Source organism: Bombus pyrosoma, linkage group LG3, assembly GCF_014825855.1.
Source record: "Bombus pyrosoma isolate SC7728 linkage group LG3, ASM1482585v1, whole genome shotgun sequence".
NCBI lineage: Eukaryota > Metazoa > Arthropoda > Insecta > Hymenoptera > Apidae > Bombus > Bombus pyrosoma.
The window spans coordinates 1,052,216-1,070,840 of NC_057772.1; the positions used below are offsets into that span (position 1 = coordinate 1,052,216).

General features: G+C 50.3%; 1 protein-coding gene across 4 annotated transcripts in view; it reads left to right on the plus strand.

Annotated features, from left to right (window-relative positions):
- LOC122578021 (voltage-dependent calcium channel type A subunit alpha-1) overlaps positions 1–18,625 on the plus strand; it is a 101,066-nt gene that overhangs the window by 24,615 nt on the left and 57,826 nt on the right. For 2 of the 4 annotated variants that reach the window (XM_043749858.1, XM_043749859.1), the window contains exon 2: positions 1,146–1,385. In XM_043749858.1, coding sequence (XP_043605793.1) covers positions 1,147–1,385 — 239 coding nt within the window. In that variant the 5' untranslated portion in view covers position 1,146. Of the gene's footprint in view, positions 1–1,145; positions 1,386–16,309; positions 18,240–18,318; positions 18,451–18,625 lie in introns of those variants that run through there. The other 2 variants (XM_043749860.1, XM_043749861.1) reach the window with 2 other exon arrangements.

The following is an 18,625-nucleotide window of genomic DNA, read 5'->3' on the forward strand; positions in this document are numbered from 1 at the left end:
TGGACGGAACAACGAAGAAGTTTTAACCACACGGTGGGCCGTTGTCTGACTATATACGGAGCCTTGTCACTTTCGATAGCGACTAGCGTCAAGCGACAAAATAATGGGAAGGAGATAAGTTGGTTGGCCGCGACCGACCATTTCTTTCGCTCGCCACCGTTTACAGGTACGTTATCGCGATTGCTAGGGAAAAATTAATTGTCGTTGTGCCCGCCATACGCGACAATCGACTGTTTTAATATATAACGACTGTTGTTAATATGCTATTGTAGCTTTTTTTTAAATAGGTTCTACGATCTTGTTTGAGAGAACGAGAGAATAGAAGAGCCAAAGATAGGGAGAATCGAGTGTCCGAGGAAACGTGAAATCCAATATTCTGGGGACAGTTGTAATCGAACGAATATTTCATACACGAATTCACTGTTAGTTAAATTGATTTCAACGGCGAGATATTGGAGTATTCCATCGTGACTCGTCCATGATAAACATGGTTACGATTAAATTAAATGAAACGAGCCGGCTGTCTGACGTGCGTGTTTCTTCGCGTCCGGAGCTAGGCGACCGGACAACGAGCAACGTTATCAAATTTTTCCATGGAACGGAGATAAGCTGATATCGGCGATTTTATAAAATTGGCGTTAGAAGCGTATAAAAACTGGTGATCGGATTCGGTGTATAGCTCTTCTATATCGGAGCTGGCGCAGAGGCAAGGTAGAAACGAAATTGGAAAAGGGAAAGGCCTATCGATGGTCGCCGGTATGCGAGGAAGTTGGGCAAACGCGCGAGTACAAACGGTAGATCGCGTGACTTGACGTGCTCTTGATACTTTGAGATTAGGCCAGTAGTCAACCTAACCCAATTAAGGAGAAACGGTTTTACCGAGTTTCTTCCTAATCTTCTCGATCCTCGTACAGTCTGTCGTCTCATCGGATGTGCTAATTTCGCATTGACGGAGCCTTTGAATATTCGTGCGACTTTTCCACTCTGTTCGCCTTCGTCTCCCTTTTTTCATTCGCGTTAAAAGTGTCATCGTCGCTTTATAATTTTCGAAACGGTACCGTGTAAGGATTTGTAAAGATTCGTAAACGTTAGAAAACGAGTCGGGAACTTTTATCAAAAAATGATGGTGGCTTTTTTCTTTCTAGGATGTTGGGTGGCGTGGGAGGCCGGCACATGTCTACGCGTCGGCGTGGCAGTAGCCCGCTGGTGCGTGGAGGTGCGGGCCTCGCTGGATATGCTGGACCGGGGGCCTCTGGAAATTCCAACGATGCTGCTATACCACCGGATGTGCAGAGATACGCTGCCAGAAGGCGCGGGGCTGTTACCACCAGTGATCACAAGAGTTGCGCTCTTGTGCAGACCCGTATTAAACTCGGCGATATCATGTGAGTTTTATTCGCCTGTTACGTTTCCTCGCGAACGGCCTCTTTTCCTACGTAATAAGCCAGACAGGATGGCAGGGTTAGATGGTAAGGTAGTTCGAGCCCTACCGTCGGTATCTACTTACCGGGAAGGCTGGAAGAGGATGTTAAACTGGTCGATAATACAACAGCCCTGTCGATGTTCTTATCAAGGATATTTCTTTAGTAGGTTAAACTATTTAGTCGATGATATCGATCGAGTCCATCTTTATCGCTTTCGGCGATCGGATTGGATCGGATAATTCCTATACTCGTCGTGGCGAATCGTAGGGGGCGTAAGAAACTCTCCGATGTATTTCCAGGTCGGTATTTCAGAACGTGAAACACGAAGCCCCCGTATAACGTACAACGTTCGGCCTATCCTGTATTTAGTCAATGACGCGGGATACCGCTGATAGCGGACTAGAGAGACAGACGGTAGTTACCCTCGTATCGAACTTATCAACGAGTAGTATCAGGTTATCAGCTATCGTGAACGGTAGTTTCGTAGAGTAGCGTTTATCGTGGAGTGTAATCGGTAGGAGGTATAGCAGAATTTGCAAGTCGTCCGATCATAGGTTGCCTATACCATTGACAGTAACACGAAGGGCCTGTGGTCTCCGTAAATTTTATCGCACTGTCGTTCGCAGTCTATGCGACGTTCGCAACGACGCGTAATCGGCGTATTGTAATCGATTCATTGCCACGAAAGCGTTTCACGCGGTACAAGATGGCGACAGGCATAGGTTGCGGCTGACCACATTAGAGTATGCACTACTGCGGCTGAATTAAGGTCTAACGTGACAAGGTGTCTGTACTCCCGGCGCTTTTTACCTTATCGATCAGCCTTCGATCGTTTGGCTATTACTTATTATTTTTAGCACAGACTGATGTTGCCCGTTCCATTAAATTTAATTACGATTATTCTACGCATTAGCGTATAGTTATTTTTAAAGCAATCGTTTGATGAATCAAACGACCGAATCTTTCTCCGTATTTCGTACTTCTTATAGATTTATTTTCGTAATGAACTGTAGATAACGACGCGCGTAAAATAACGAGAATCTACGTTACGCGCAAGTAGGTCTGCGCTGTCGCGAACAAAATCGTCGTCAAGGTTCTCGACCTTTGCTATTAAAACGGTCGCTAATATCGATTTCACGATTTCGTTCCTCCTCCATTCTATTCTTATCCAGATTCGGTTTTTCGAATCGACGTTATCTTAGTTGGCATTGGTTAACGAGCGAATCGATGCTGGCGCACACACCATCGTTGATCTCGCAAAGACGCGTGCTGGTTCCGGCACACGCGTTTCTCGGATTCTCGGCGATACCGAGTGGCTACAATCGCGCAGAGTTTATCAAACCAAATCAAACACCCTGCGAAATTAGTCGTCCAACGAAGCGAAACTGATAGACCTGTTAACGTCGTATGTTTCACCGACGTATCGTTCGAACGTATCGAAACGAATAACGATGCAATAACGAAATCAACGGGGGAACACGAGGCAAGATATTTCATAGAAGTAAATAGGTCGCGATCGAATGCCTATATTCCTGGCCGATCACCGTTCGATACGAGACTTTGACTCGGAGGGGGCAGTGTGCTTTGCAACCTCTTAGGGATTTCTGGTTACATGGTCGGTTTATCGATGCGTTGGGCTTGGCGAAGAATAGGGCTGGTCGGTTCTCTGTGGAACCACAAATAGATTCGGGGACGTCCGACATACGATCGTCGCTTTGTACGCGATCGGTAGGAAAGCGTACGGCCAAATCGTGTCTCGGTCTCTCTCCTTCTATGGTTGCCGATGTGTTACTGTGGGGTGAATCGAGTCGGGGTCTCAGAGTCGCGAAGTCGAGTCGACTCGGTCGTGTGTTTCAGGCTGGTTGCCTGCTGCCGCCGTGAATCAATACCCGCATTGCGCGTGCCACCTCTCTTTCTCTTTCCTTCGTTTTCCTTCTCGCTCTCTTTACCCCTCCCAGCCCTGTTCCCTGCGTGGCCGTCTCTGTCTCGCACGATGGCATTCTCCCTTCCCACACCGCCGTCCGGCTCTCTCCGTCTCTATCTTTTCCCTCTTCCCTCGTTTTAACCCATCTCCACGTGTTTTTCTCCCGCTTTCTCCTTACAGTTCTCCTTACAGTCGTTCGACGTCTTTCGACCCTCTTTCGCTATCGTAGCCTTCCTTCGTTTCTCGCGCACCGCTCTGCATCTTTGCTCGGCCGTCTCTTTTCCTCCTTCGCTTACCGTCTGTCTTCGTCGCTCTATATTTTCTATCTCGATCGCGTTGTCACAGTGTCCGTTTCATCGACCCTCTCCCTTTCTATCTACGAACGCGTTCGTTCGACTTTCTTCCTGCTTGTTCGGAGAAAACGGACGTTACAGCAAGGAGAAGTAGGGGTAGGAAAAAGGGGCGAGAACCGGAGACAGGCGAGCAGAGAAAGTGACGAGCACGGGATGTGTGAGGTCTGATCGGTGGTGAACGCACCGCGGGGAGGGTTGGCCGACGACACAGATCTCCGACGGTTATGCAAGTCTAGCAACTAGCAGTTTCTTCGACTTTCAACGAGTTTCGATCCTATCACCGGTTCGAACAAATCGAACAGAGATAGTGGGAACAGAATTCGCTAAATAAACTGATAGGTGGTGGCAACTGTTGCCGACTGGTACGATAAAATCCTAGAAAGATCGTAACGCGCGTCCTACTGTTCGTCGTGCTTACTTGTCGTATCTAAAATAGTAATAAGATCTTCTCTGAACAATCGTCGAATCGGAAGAAATAAGCGTCGAAGCGAAAAGGCCAAGGAGACGGATAGGACAAAAGCTGCTCTGACATACTCGACGCTGGCTTCTCAACGTTAAAACCGATATTCGTAGGGAAGTCGGAGGAGCGCCTTATCGCTTTGCTCGAACGTTCGAAGATTTTCGTGGTTGCGATGAAAACAAGCGCAACGTGGCGAGGTCGGTAAACTCGGGGAACCGGGGTTGCTGGCTGCGGTGGCAGGCATTGGTTGGCGCAACCTCTTCTGGGAATGATATTTTCTCATAAGACGGTGAGACCGTAACGGGTGTCCGGCTACTCGCCCGGATTTTATTTCGAAAAATAAAACGATGCTCTCTCAAACGTTACTCCAGGCCCATAAATCTGAGGGAGAAACGCGAGCTCGAAAGATACGCGGTCGACTCGTTACGATGTCCACCGAATAACGAACGAGTCGGGAAAATTATCGATCGACGATGATATACGAATAACAGAAGTATTTCGATTCGAATTTCATCGTATCGAATGTTCGTGGTTGCTCTAGAGCGATTCTCGATCAGCGATTCTTTCCTGTGTCTCTCGATTATTAATTCGAGTGCACGAGACCCCGACAACCAGCTAGAAAAAATCTGATTATCGGTCACAGCGTAGATTCGCAGCCTCGTGGAGGTAGTTGGTTGTGCGATATTAGAACGGCGTTACTCGCGAGATGTGGAACCGCGGTGACTCAGCGTACGTGAAGGCAGCTAGACGACAAAGGTGTCGGCAAAGGAAGAGAGTTTCGCGAGGACGTGTAAGCATCACGTGTACCGATAAGTACGTTAACGCGGGAGAAACGGATTAATTTGCGAATGACCGATCGAAAGCGAAAGAGATGGTACGACGCGGAAACCTTATGGTTCTATTCTCGGTATAAGGAGACGTAAATCCGTTTGACTTTGCTTCGATGCGGAGCAGCCCTTACGTTAGAAGACCAATAGATGACGAAGCTGACGGGGTTCAGATGACTTGACTTACGAAGCCCCGATCGTGCTCTCTCGGTGCAACGCACCGTTTTCCTTTCGTTGTGCCCAGCAACGAAGTCGTCGCGTATGCAGGTCATAGTACGCGTTCTACTTTTTCTCGACGTTGCTCGACGCTCGTCGCCGGGTTACGTTGGCTGTCGGTCGATTTTCACGATTTAAGACGATCGCCAGAGACGAAGGCCAGCCTTGCCGTTGATCGGTGGAGCATCTTCGAGTATCCGTTCGTGTCCCTACGTCGCCGCCCGTGGCGACTCGATTCAAAGCGCGTGAACGACGGAGAAGGCGTGAAACGATCAACGCCGGATCGATCGATGGATAGATATGGAATTAACGGAGCGCGTTTTTGTCGTGGACGATTTTAGCCAGGCTGCGCGATCGGCCGTGTTACATCCGACGCCCTCGGCCGATCTCGATTGGCGACCAACCCGGTGACGTCACCTGTACGCTTTGACAGACCGATCGAATGATTCGATTAAAATTCTCCCGGTCCAGCCCTGCCTCTGATTAACCGCAATTCGACGGAGGTTGTCTCGTTTCGCCTCGCTTTACCTCTTTTCGTCTCTGCACGCCTCCGCGATACCCACCGAACCTACGGTTACGTTGTTTTCGTCATTCGGCTCGCGTCCTTCCCGCTCCCCCTCGACCTCCGCATCGATGGAAATTCACACCCCTTCGACAAGAGGGAAAGCTCCCGATACCGGAATAACACGAAATTTCGTGGCGACGGAACGCGACTGCCGAAAGAGCTTTCGGTCTCGTCGGCCGAGCCTTTCAACGAAAATGGAAAATCTTATTTTTCCAAGAGGCGAAACTAAAAGGACTCGATGACGCAGGCATCGGTTTACGCGACTCGTGCGTACGCGCTCGAAGGTTGAAGCTGGGCCGCGCTATAAATAGCACGGCCGCAATTAATAGGTTCAAATTAACCCTTTGAGCTCGAATATAGAGTCGCAGCCGATAAACGGGGCAGCGTAGCTTCCGTACAAATTTCACGTCGAGCGTATTGCGCCGATACGCTCTTTGCTTCGAAATGATCGTGCTCGCGATTAATCCGATACAAAGTCGTAAACAAGTTGCTCCGTTTTAAGGAAATTTATATATTCGCCGGGAGGACAAGAAGAACGTTTCGTCCGTTGTTCTTTCAAGTTTCGTCGATCGCTTTACCTCGATCCAAGCAATATCGGCTTTGTCTGGTGGAACAGGGTGAAAACAGTCGGACACACGGACGTCGTCGAGAGAGTAACTCGCGTCGTCGATGTCATCGTCATTGTTCGTACGCGTCGACGAACTTTGTACAGTCCATGTTCGATGGAAACCTATGGAAAGCCGTACTTTCTCCCATCGCAAGCTACGACCTTTCACGCGAGAATGAACTCGACCTCTTGTCGAAAACGAAGAAGCAAATTCGAGCTCTGGTTCGAAGAATAAATTACGTAAGGAGACGGAAAATTTCAGGCCAAGGTTTCTTCGACTCTGATAATTTGTTCTTGATCGAGGCGCTTCCTCGAAATATTATTTCTCTTTCTTGGAAGTATTTCACGGGATACTTTGGATATTATCCAAAGATACGGAATGCAATCCGCGTTGCCGACGGAATCGAGGAATAAGGACGACGAATGCGTGGATTAAAAGATCAGCCTGGTAGAAATTCGAACGACGTGTTTTAAAGAGAAATCTATTTTCGTGTTAAGCAACGTAGGAATGAGCTATCGATCTAACGGCGGAGGGGGAAGGGCGAGTAAATTTTTTTTATCGGTCTCTGGCTAATCCAGTTTTTCCGGTATAATTTTCGTCCTAACGACGGAAAATCATCAGGCTACGCGATTCCTACCTGCACCTGTGGACGGGCATGACGGGGAGAGTAATGGCGTGCACGAAAGCGAACAAAGGAGCGACAGAAACGTTTCTTTGATCGAATTATCGGCAAGAAGATACGATACAAATAGAAATCGTGCAGCGTATGGATAAGAAATTAAATACGTTCGGGGATCGTTCTTTCGTCTCGCGAGGAGAATCGTTTCTCACACTCGCTAAAACGGCAATCTGGATTTTCGTTAACGACAGCCTCGTAATTAAGTCGTTCGTTCCACTTCGTCGTCGATCTCGGCTTTCATTGGCGGTTTCCGATGTTATCGCTGGGTTAATTTCGTTCGTCGCCAACGGCGAAAAGCAATACGGCAGAGATATAATTTTAATTATCGCCATTTCGGGGCGTGTAGCTGTTAACGACCGAAGCGGCGAAAGTCGTCGAGCAAGTTCACGATCGCAAATTTGACGAACGTTGCCAACGTGATAGACGTATCTCGTTTCGTTCTTCGCTGTCTCTTCTTTCCGAGCCGTATCGCTGTATTCCCAGCACGGGGCGATTCTTGGAAAACGACGCTCGTATTCCGCTTGAAAGTTTCACGGCCGTTTCGAGATCAACCAGCGAGGAGAACGTGGCCGAAACAGCGACCGATGACTTTTCCAATTAGACTTACTCGGAACACCGTCAGGCAATACGCTAAGAGCAATAAGTAAGAGTAATATCTTGGAAACGATAACACCGATGCTATTGGTTGTGGCACGGCGTTGTATCGTCATCGCTGGCGTCCTACGCGGCCGTCGCTGGCTATAGAACGGATTGAACGAGGCGAAAAGAGCTGTTTGCGAGCGAAGGGTGGATGTAGCGAGCGCGCTCGTCAGAGGAGAAAGGGGATGGCTGGGTAGAGGCAGTCCAGGAGAGTTCGACGTCCCACATTTTCTCCAACCCCTGCCAACACCGAGACCGCCACCTACGGCTCCTCTTCCATCTATTCCACCCGTTCGCCCTTCTCCCTCTACCCATCCCTTCTAACGGCCCGCTACGCCACCCCCTCTTCTCTGCCGCTCGCTTTCCCAGTCTCGACAGCGTTTCGCGATCCCATCAACGAATAAAGGTCTACCAGCACATCGGAGACACGACGACGTGGCGCACTTGCGACGTCGCGTTTATCGCCTTCTCGGGACGAAATAGAATAGTGGAAAGGAAGAAGGCGATGAACCGCGATGGTAGCGACCAACCTCGCGAAACGAAAGTCTATGCCTATGCCTATGTACGTTGGACGAATCGAGTAAGGCGAGCTTCCGCGAAAATACCGTCGTTTCGAACAGTTTGCACGATAGATGGCCATTCGATAGCCGATATTTGCGATTGGAAGGATAATTTGCTACGTACCGAGTATAAACCGTATGAGAAATAACAAAGGCGGGTCTCGATGGAATCAAGTTACTTGGGTTTACACGGTGGTTCGTTAATCGCCGTGTTTACTCAGCTTCGGTTTATTTTGGTGATCGGGAAAGAAAGTAAGTCGATATACGTGCAAACGTATGCTTTCGTTTCTACCTGGCGTCGATGAGATACGAAATTCTACGCCGAGATTTGCTTTGTTTAGCGGAAAAAGTAAAGAGGGAAAGAAAAAGAAAGGACAGGAACGGATGTAATGGTGCATCGAATGCATCCCCGTAGTCACGTTGTCAAAGTGCACGCGTACTTGGCATCGATTTCTTTCGCCCTCTCCGTCGTTCTCTGTAGCTTTCCTCCGTCGCTCGTCGCTTTTGTCCCTTTTCATCCCAGTTTCGCGAAAATACTCACCGATGCACTGTGCACGGACGGCTGCATAGGAAAAAAAGATTTCTTCGTCTCTGCCCGGCTAGTCAGTCTCGTTCGTCCGAGTTGGAGCGCCAGAGAGCACAGAGACCGCGGTAATTAAGATAATTGGGCTAATCATTTTTCGCAGAGATCGATATCGCGCGATACACTTACCAATGGCTCGGTTTCGTTCGGTCTCGCTCTACTCGATTCCAGCTTTCTTCCGCTTGCTCCTCCGTTCGAAATAGCGTGGAACGTTGTCACCGCCGCGTGTATTCAATTGTTCCAAGTAACCAGCGAGGATAACTGCATGGCGAATCGAAGCCGCGTTTGCCCCGCAGACGATAGCGTAGTTAACCGTTTCATTGTTCCGTACGAGCACGCGTGATCCGATCGAAACTTTCGTACTAGTAGCTGAGCCGTAATTGGAGAATCGAGCCGTCCGCTTAACTTTGTCTCGATTCGGGGCGGCCCTTTCGCAATATCCCCTGCCTATTCCACTTTGCTAATTTCCAGTCGATTCTTTGTTTCCGCGAAACTTCACGGTGAGCTAGGAAATTTCGACCATCGTCTCGCAATCGATTTGCTCCAAATTTCCGAAAATTTCCCTTTTATTTCGACAACGCGGTTCAATGGGACGCGTGCGATTACGCGTTTCTAGGATTAAATCACGGCCAGCCAGGCCGGTTATATCGAGGGCTCGGAGAATTAATTCTACTCGAATTAATAGCAATAAGACTGCAGGCTCGGAGTCCTTCGAAGCGTTCGTCCTTATCCTACTTGCGGAAACTCGATGTTTCCTACTCGAGAATTTTGATAAAACCGCCGAGTACGAATGTGCGAATAGCTCGTGAATATGGGAAACACGATAACGTAGAAGCTGTTGAAAAATGCTCGACGAATTTCGCGTGTTTTCCGTAGTTTTAGAAAAAACAGGCGAGTACACGCGTACGGCGCGGAATGGCAAGCTAGTGGAATTCAATATGGGTTATGGTGTTTATAGGCTAGCCGGCAGAGCGTTGGAAAGCGGCAGCAGGTTCGAACCTGGGCAAGCAGCCATTAGCAATCGATACTCGCGTAAACATCGGACCGCTGCGCTCCAAGACGAACCAATTAATTTGCCACTTAATTAGCGTAGCGGTCGGAACTGCGCATTCGCGTAAATGTTTGCACGCGATTCCCCTTTCATCCTTAAAAATCATTATCGTTATCACCGCGTCGTTCGACGTTTATTTCGGAACGCGAATTGCGCGTCGAGACCGGTTTCAAATTCTCGAGGTCAGCTTGGTTTCGATCCACGTAGCCTGTGCTACCCTCGAAAGCACGAAAAAGCACGAATTGCAAATTAATATGGAAATCGAGGACGATCGTGGTAAAAAGTTCGATGCTACGAGACGATGTCCGTACGTGGAACAGCAAACGGGCTGCAATCCTTGCGACGAGACATCACGGACTTTCCTCTCCGTCGTGTAGGATACATCGCACCCGGTAGCCGACTCCAAACGGGGACGAGCGTATTTTATAGCAGGGATCCGGTTGAAGGATGTGCAAGGGTTTCGTTCCACTACCGATACAGATATAAAAATCGTTTCTTTAACGAAGAAAATTACGCGGGAACCAGATCGTAACAATGTCGAACGATGTCCACCGATAGAGATATTGCGAGTTTCGCTCGATAAAGCGGTGACTGCAATTTGAAACGAAGAGGGATAATATCACGAGCGATCGGAGTCTTTGGACCGGTTCCTCGGCGGGTTTCTGCAGCGGATTTCCAGCTGATGTGTCAGCGAGGACGCGGATAGAAGAGCGAAGACGACGACGCTGCTTTGTGGGGTGGAGAGAAAGAGAGAGAGAGAGAGAGAGAGAGAGAGAGAGAGAGAGAGAGAGAGAGAGAGGGATAGTAGACGATATCGCAACTAGAAAAAGTACGGCGATAAAGACCGTGGCGAATGTCCCGGCGTTCGACCTGCAGGTGCAGAAAACTTGACCGAGTTTTCGAGGTACACGCGGTGCAGGGCGACCCAGATTTCAGCCCGTCGCTCCCTCTCCGTCGCTCGCTTCGCCGTTTCCCCTTGTTAGCAGCCTTTGCGTATGAAAACTCCCATGCCCGCGTCGAGTGCGTGTCACGACCCTCCCATAACCTATAAACCCCGTACACCGTGACCATCGAGGCTGAATTTATCTCGGTGCGCTCGTTCCCTCGTAACTCGAGCCTTGCGCCTTAATCGTATTCGCATTTTTTTTTTTAATACTTTTTTATATATATATATATACACACACACACACGCGCACACACACACACATATATATATATAGATAGGTAGACATTATTCATAGATGGATCGGTTTCTAAACATTTCGAAGAACGCTGTATGGCGCAATCGATGGAAAACCAGTTTTAACGAGATTTTTCGAACGAATGCAGGCTCTGACGCAGTTTGAAATTTGTTACTCCCTTGGCTTCTCGTTCAAAGTTCGTTTTTCGCTAGTGTTTTTGCGCTTATAAATAGAACGTATTTATATCGCGTTTAGCGTACGGCAGAAAAACAGATCGATGAGCGACGACGGTCCGTCGGTTTCCCTCAGATATCACTGGCAGTGATAACATCGATCGTCGTTCAACTGACGTCACGTGTACGCTGAAAACGTGTAAATCAGCCGACCGATCGTATTTTATCCCTTTCGGAAACTGTTCTCCGTGGATTCCCCGTGTCCGATGGACTCTGAAAATCTGCTCCCAAATAGATAGTCGCGCACGACTTCCTACCAAGTAAATAGAGCGCAGAAATTGCCGCGTGTAAAAATTGTACGAGCAAAGTTTGTCACGTACGTACGTACGTACGTACGTTGGAAAGGCAGGGGAATAGAGAGAAAGAGAAAGAGAAAGAGAAAAAGAGGCGTTTTAAGCCTCTTTCGACGCTTGGACTTTACGCGCTCGTATAAGCCGCGAGAAATTCGATTAAGCGTTTCTTCGAAGCCATCGCCTAACAAGCGCTAAATGCCTTTCCGGCGGTGGAAGATGCTACGAGTTTTCTTCCACACCGCTATCCGCGACGCGCCGGCTTTCATTTTGCCACGTATATGGAACGTAGAACCGGCTGTCGCGTTGAAAACTTTCGGACGGTCGATCGAGTTTCGATCGCACTCTCGAGAAACGTAAAAGTAACCAACGTCGACGAAAATAGCTTCGGTCGAAAATTAGATGTTGGTAACGTTTAGTCGGTAACTTTTATTCGATTCTACGCAAATTTTTATCAACGTCTGCTCTGATCTACCGAAGCGTCGGTCGAATCGGTTTCAGTCGCAGATCCGAATGGAAAACCTATAAATGGCCAATTTATCGGGCTTAATATCCGGGATTTCATCGAAGCAAAAATGGAAGTTATTCGAGGAAAAATCACTCGGCGAAACAACGTGGAATCAATCGCGGTGCTTCTCGATCGGCTGATCGTTAATTATAAATACGAGAAACGATCGTTCGTTGGTTGTGCAACAACCGCCAGTTTTAGTTTAGTTAGGAGAGTACGAAGAAACGCGAGATTTCTGGCAAGTTGGCATGGACGATCGGTCTTTCGTATTCCTAGAAGCAATACGTTCCAAGGACGGTGTTTCCGCGAAAATCTAATGGGCTGTTCTAATATCTCTGGAACGAGAATGTCATGCGACGGAACTGCGTGGGTGGGCAGTGCAGAAGCGATTACGATGCGTCACCGAAAACCCACGGGCGTCGTATTTTATATTACAGATTTATTTCGAGGTTGGTGACGACGTTGCAGAATCGTTGCGCGTTACGTTTTTCTCGGTAGAACGGCGTCACCGACGATACGACGATGGAATCGCCATCGGCCCGATGTCTGCCAGCCAACGACCAAGTTACCGAGCGCCCCGAGTAGACGATCCGTCTGGCTATGTACTCGAAAGGATTATTATACATTTTCCTCGAGAGCAAAGATCGAACTGCCGTAGTCGAAGCCTATGCATCCGATCGAATATCGTTTTACCCGCTTCGGTTCAAATTCCATCCGCCGTAGGTCAACTCGGTACGCGCGTTCCAAGTTTAAATAATTAATTTTCAGAACGAATTTTACACGATCGTTCGGATACGCGTTCGACGACGGCTAGACGATGGGAACGATAGGATCGCGGTGTCGAAATATGGCAGTCCGATCGTGCATCGTAAATCGTGGATCGTCCGGTGGTTGGAACGAGGCAAGTTTCTGGAATTGCACGAGCAATGGGACGGGGCGAGGACGAGAAAAGATTCAGGTGGTTTTTAGTACCTGTCGCGCATCGATCCCCACCTAGCAGCCAACCGGTAGCCGAACTTGGGCAAGTTTAATCGATGGCGTCGCGACGCGAATTCGGCCAGCAACGAGGAAAGAGAAATAATAAAGCGTGCGGAACAAAAGAGAGAGGAGAGGAGCAGACATATTGATTTTATCGCGTTCGCGTTCGCGTGCACCGGATAGTATCGTCTCGGTCCGCGAGCAAGTCGCGCGTATCGCGAACGATAGTTTGCTAAACGACCCAAATAGAAGCGGCGAGAGAAGAGCATGCCGTGGTAGTCAACTGGCTCGACTTGGCTCGGTTAAATCGTACAAATTTTGCAAAACCGTACGCACGAACGAGCATCCACGGTTTCGTACGCTGGCGGTCGAAGCGACCAGCGAGTTACCAGCGAGTTAGGCGGCTAGCGTAACATCGCCGAACGTTTTCGTTCGAGATGATAAAACAACGATCAATGCCAGGAATTGAACGTCGGACGAACGATGCGCAAGAGCCGAAAACGCTTGGAGTAGAGGCGTACAAGTCGATAACCGGGACGATCACCTGCATTCGAACGAGAAACGGAGACGACGACGTACTCCGGTTCGATCTGACGCCGCTTATCGGTCGCGTTGGTCGAATCTTTGAGACGCGTTACGAGAGTCGGTGTAGACGTTACCCTCTCGAGGTTCGTTCGAGCAATCGGAAAGAACGACTCGCTGATCTCGTAGAACGTTCCGCGCGATCGGTCCAACACTATGCGTTCGCACGGAACGTACATAGCTGGTAACGTAGCGTAAGGTAACGCGATCGGTCGAAAGGAAGGAGGAAACGGAAAACGGGAGGAGGAGAGGATCGGCGAGGGCGAGAGGGATGGTGAGAGCGAACGAACGCGCGCAAGCAGGAGAGAATCGTCGAGTAGAAGGCAGGGAGAAAGAAAGGAAGAGAGAAATGGGTGGGGGGGGGAGGGAAGCAGCGGGAGAATCGGAGGGTCGTACGTATCGCATCAGGGTGTATGCACCGAAGAGGGGTAGGCCGCGGCGGGGGTCACGGAGTGCGCTGACCTACTGTTCCACATTCGTCGTACAGAGCAGCCTTTCCGAACTTCGTAGCGGAGCGAACCCAGAAACCCAGAACTCTGCCTGCCCCTGCACCCTTCAGCTTCGCTATCCCTCGACCACTAACCCTCTCTCGTTCCTTCCTACCAACCCGTCTCTCTTTTACTTCCTCTTTCTCGTTTCCTCTCCCTCCCCGCCACTACCGCTATACCCTTGCTTCCATACAGTCTCGCGGATTTAAAGCCGAATCCTTTTTTACCGTGGAATCGCGCGAAACGGCGCAGCCATCCGAGCGCGTCGCATCGCGACGCTATGACTTTCTTTCTCTTCTCTCTTGCTTTTTTTTTTTCTCTCTTTCCCCTAAATAAACGAGCACACACAGAGGCACATGCACTTCAGCGAGCATCCAAGCCGTGCGTTTGTTTCTTCCGTCTAAAATACCTGCCGACTCTGTCCGTCCGAGATTACATCGACGATGGACCGACCGACTGTTCATCGGAAAATAAGCACTTTACGGCGTTCCAAGATTTATCGACGAGCCGTTGATTGCGTTCGTTCTCGCGCCGCGTTGGTAATCCGGTTCGATTTCGGCCGGAAGCTACTTTGTATCCGATAGATAACCCCGATATATGGAGCACCGAGAACCTTGATCAATTAGAACCGACTAACTGAATATACGCGATTTCGAGTGATCACGAGGATAATAACCTGTTTCGCGTGAAACTTGTCTGCTCGTAGAACGCGTTACACGCGACGAACGAGTCTCCGAAGGAAATGGTAGGGAAAGGAGACGAGTCGTTCGACGGAGAAACCGGAGGAAATCGGTTTCTTTTAGCAACGATCCGCTCGTTACCTGGTTTCGTTCGCAAGGGCAATTAACGATATTGGCGCGATGGGATCGTTGAACCAGCCGAAGCAGCTGATGTTTTCCTCGTAGCCGACAGCATGTTAAATAATCATCGTCGGGACGGTGTTCGGTGATCTTGAAGCGCCAAATGCGAATCACGATTGCCGGTATTGGCAAAGATGGTTTTCTATCAATTATTCGACAGGCGGAAAGGGTGAACGGGGCGCCGGGATTGCATGGAACGTTCATGCACCCCGAAAGCTCGTCTCCCTTCCCTGCGTTTGCAAGCGCAGTGGCGCATGTCTCTTGACGGTGCCGGCAGTATCGGTTCGACGTACACCTACGAGAGCGAAAGCTCACTTACGGTCACGAATTCTTACGCACACCGGCGATCCAGCCGTGCGTTCCAACACCTGGTCGTAAGAACAGCTAAACGTCTCTTCTTACGTGTCCATTGCTTTCGAAAATGCGTCACCATCCAACGATCTTCTTCAATTGGCCGTCTTGCTTGAGTCGTCTATTTTAAACTATTTTCTATTTAAACGGAGCAACGGATGCGAAGTTATTCCGTGTGGTTCGTTTGTTGTCTCGGTAAATGGAAAAGACGTACGAAAATACCAGCTTTCTTACAATAAACCGTATCAGGGCTTGGGAGAGTCGTTCGAATTCAAGCGGTTCGAGCGAAACGCTTGACGTAAACGGCACGTGTTTCCAACGAACTAATAAGCGTTGAACACGTTGCGCGGGAACTATAAGCAAGAAGCAGTTTACAAACTTTGCAGGCTGCTTGGTTTACGACACGGTCGAACTCTGCGACGACAATAGCAGAAAAAGTATGCTCGTTGCCTATCGACAGGCCGTTGGAATCTATCGGGCAACGATCATAATTCAAAACAACGTAAACGATGTTGAAGAACGCCAGGTACATAGTAAACCCCGATATGTAAACTGGCTGGAAAGACGCGCACGCGAAGGAACGACATCGACGGGTGCTTTCAAATTCCTGTCAAATTTTAAATGAAACGTTTCGGAGGGTGCTTCGTGGATGGCGATACGCACCTGTTCCTCCCCACTTGGGGACGAAGGGCGAGGAGAGACGAGGATGAAGCAACGTGGCGAACGAGAGCGAACTCGTCGATCGGAAAGAGAGGGTAACAACTCGGTACTGGGAAGGGACGGCAGTGAAAGAGGAGCGCGCGCGCGCACGCGAAAGGCAGAGAGAGAAAGAGAGACGGATATATAGAGAGAAGGGGGAAAAATCGCGAGAGAAAGAGAGAAAGAGAGAATGAGAGAATACGAGAGGAGAGGGAGGAGAGGGAAAGTAGCGGACAGAGGAACGGAAACGCTGAACCGCGGAATTTCGAGGCGAACGAGGAGAGAAGCTCGCGAGGCCACGAGGCTAGAGAGCAACGAAGAAGCGGCGCGAAAATCGGTTGAAGAGAGGAGGACGAAGCGCGGCAAGGAGGAAGGAGGCGAATAGAGAGGAAGCGAGAGGGTGAATTCGCGGAGGAGGACGAGGAGCCGCGGAGCCGAGTGCGAAGCAAGAGGGAAGGATATCGAGGGAGAGGAAGAAGAAGAGAGCGAGCGAGCGAGAGAGAGAGAAAGGGGGCGCAAACGGTCGGTAGTGGTGGCAGCGAAGGAGAAAGAGAGCGGGAGAGAGAAGGCAGGTATAGCGAAAAGGGACGGAGAAGGCGTGTGTAGGTGGTGGTGGAAGTGCGAGAGAACGTAGTCGAGCGACCGTCCCGCTGTGGCCACGAGCTCCGACGCTCGGGGAACGTAGGTAGTGCGTGAACTTCCGGCCGAGTGAAACGGACAAGAGAGAAAGGGGAAAGGAGCAGAGAGAAGGGCCATTCGATTCCCTTGGAAAGTTCGTTCGGAATCCTCCCTTTGGCTCGGTTGGACTTTGGGATCGCGCGCATCGCTGATGATCCGCGACGACGGGCCTTGAAAAGCGCTCGCGGCGCGCCGACGAGGACGAGGACGAGAGACGAGAGGGCGCGAGCACGAAATACAGAGAGCGTACTTTGTTTCGTAAGTTGGGAAACGCGGGGGAGCAGGAGCAGGCGGAAGGATCGGGATCGGGATCGAGATCGAGATCGGGATAGGAATAGGGATAGGGATCGGGATAGGGATCGGGATAGGGATAGGGATCGGGTTAGGGATCGGAGGAAGGAGGACACGGAGACGACGCGGACGCGGACGTGAACGTGAACGTGAACGTGAACGTCGACCCGGAGGTGGACGCGTGGACGCGAAGCAGCGTGAATCGGATCGAATACGGTGGAAAGAAGAGAGCGGGCGAGTGATTACGCGACGAGGAGAGGGAGAGAAAGTGTGCGAGTGTCGGTGAAGGGGTTTTCGTGGTCGCCGCTCGGTCGCCCTCGGGGACGCTGAGGGACGCGAGTGCGTTTGTTATGCGTACCAGAACGTGGTACAGTGGCGGTTGACGGCGGCGGTGACGAAGACGAGGACGAGAACGAGAACGAGGACGAGGACGAGGACGAGAATCGACAGGCGAGGAGAAAGTACGAGGAGAAGGAGGAGGAGGAGGAGAAGGAGGAGGACGACAACGACGACGACGACGACGACGACCACGTCGACGAGGAGGAGGAAGAACAGGAACGGCAGGATCGGAAGCAGCGACCGCTTCCAAGGAGGACGTGGACGCGAACGAGGAGGCGGAGGAGGAGCTGGAGGAGGAGGAGGAAGTGGCGGTGGAAGAGGAACAGGTGCGAGTGCGAGTACGAGTGCAAGCGCGGGTGCGGGTGTGGGTGCGAGTTCGGGATCGGGACCGGGATCGAGATCGGGATCGAGAACGGAAGCAGGAGCCGAGGAGAGAAAGGAATCGACCTCGTTGCGAGACCGATCGAGAGTGCGTTCTTGTGTGTTGTCGCACGGGAGGAGGGGAGGGAGACTCGAAAGGGAGGAAAGGCGACGACATCGGCGACGAGGAGGAAGAAGGAGAGGAAGAGAGGTGCTGGAGGAAGACGAGGAAGAAGAAAAGGAAGGTAGTGGTTGGTTTCGCTTGTCTCGTCGTCGAGATCCACGGAGTTTAGAGCTTAGGAGAGAGGAAGAGGCACATCCCCCCTTCTCTTCTCTCTCTCCCTCTCTCCAGTTTGTCTGAGTCTCTGCGAGCGATCGTATTTGCGCGAACGAGCGGTCAACAGGAAGAAGAAACGATCGGAACGACGCGCGTACGTCGACGGTTCGACCACCGACCATACGACCGAACGAAGAAACGAAGAAACGAAAAAGGATATCGAAGAGAAAAAGTGGTACGTGGTGATTTTTTTCCGTTTCCGTTTCTTTCTGTTCGTTTTTACTGGCAAGGGCTACTCTGTGTTCGTCGTGCAGACGAAACCTTTCGTCGAGTGTAGTGTGGTTTCTTAAAGTGGTGCCTCAGCACGAAGAGGGAATCGCCAGCAGGGCAGAGGCTCGAACGCATGTAGGAACATGGCCGCAACCAGCCCCTGCCTCCCTCTAGAGGTGAGTTCAGCGAAACCGGGACGGCTCTCATTCCGATTCTTCGCCCTAGCGATTTCGTTGCCAAATCATTCTCCGTCGTCTGCAACGCTCTTTCCTTCTCTGTCGCTCGAACGTTGTCGACCAACGTTGATCGTCGTTACGCGATTACAAATCCTTCCGTCTCACGTTATAATCT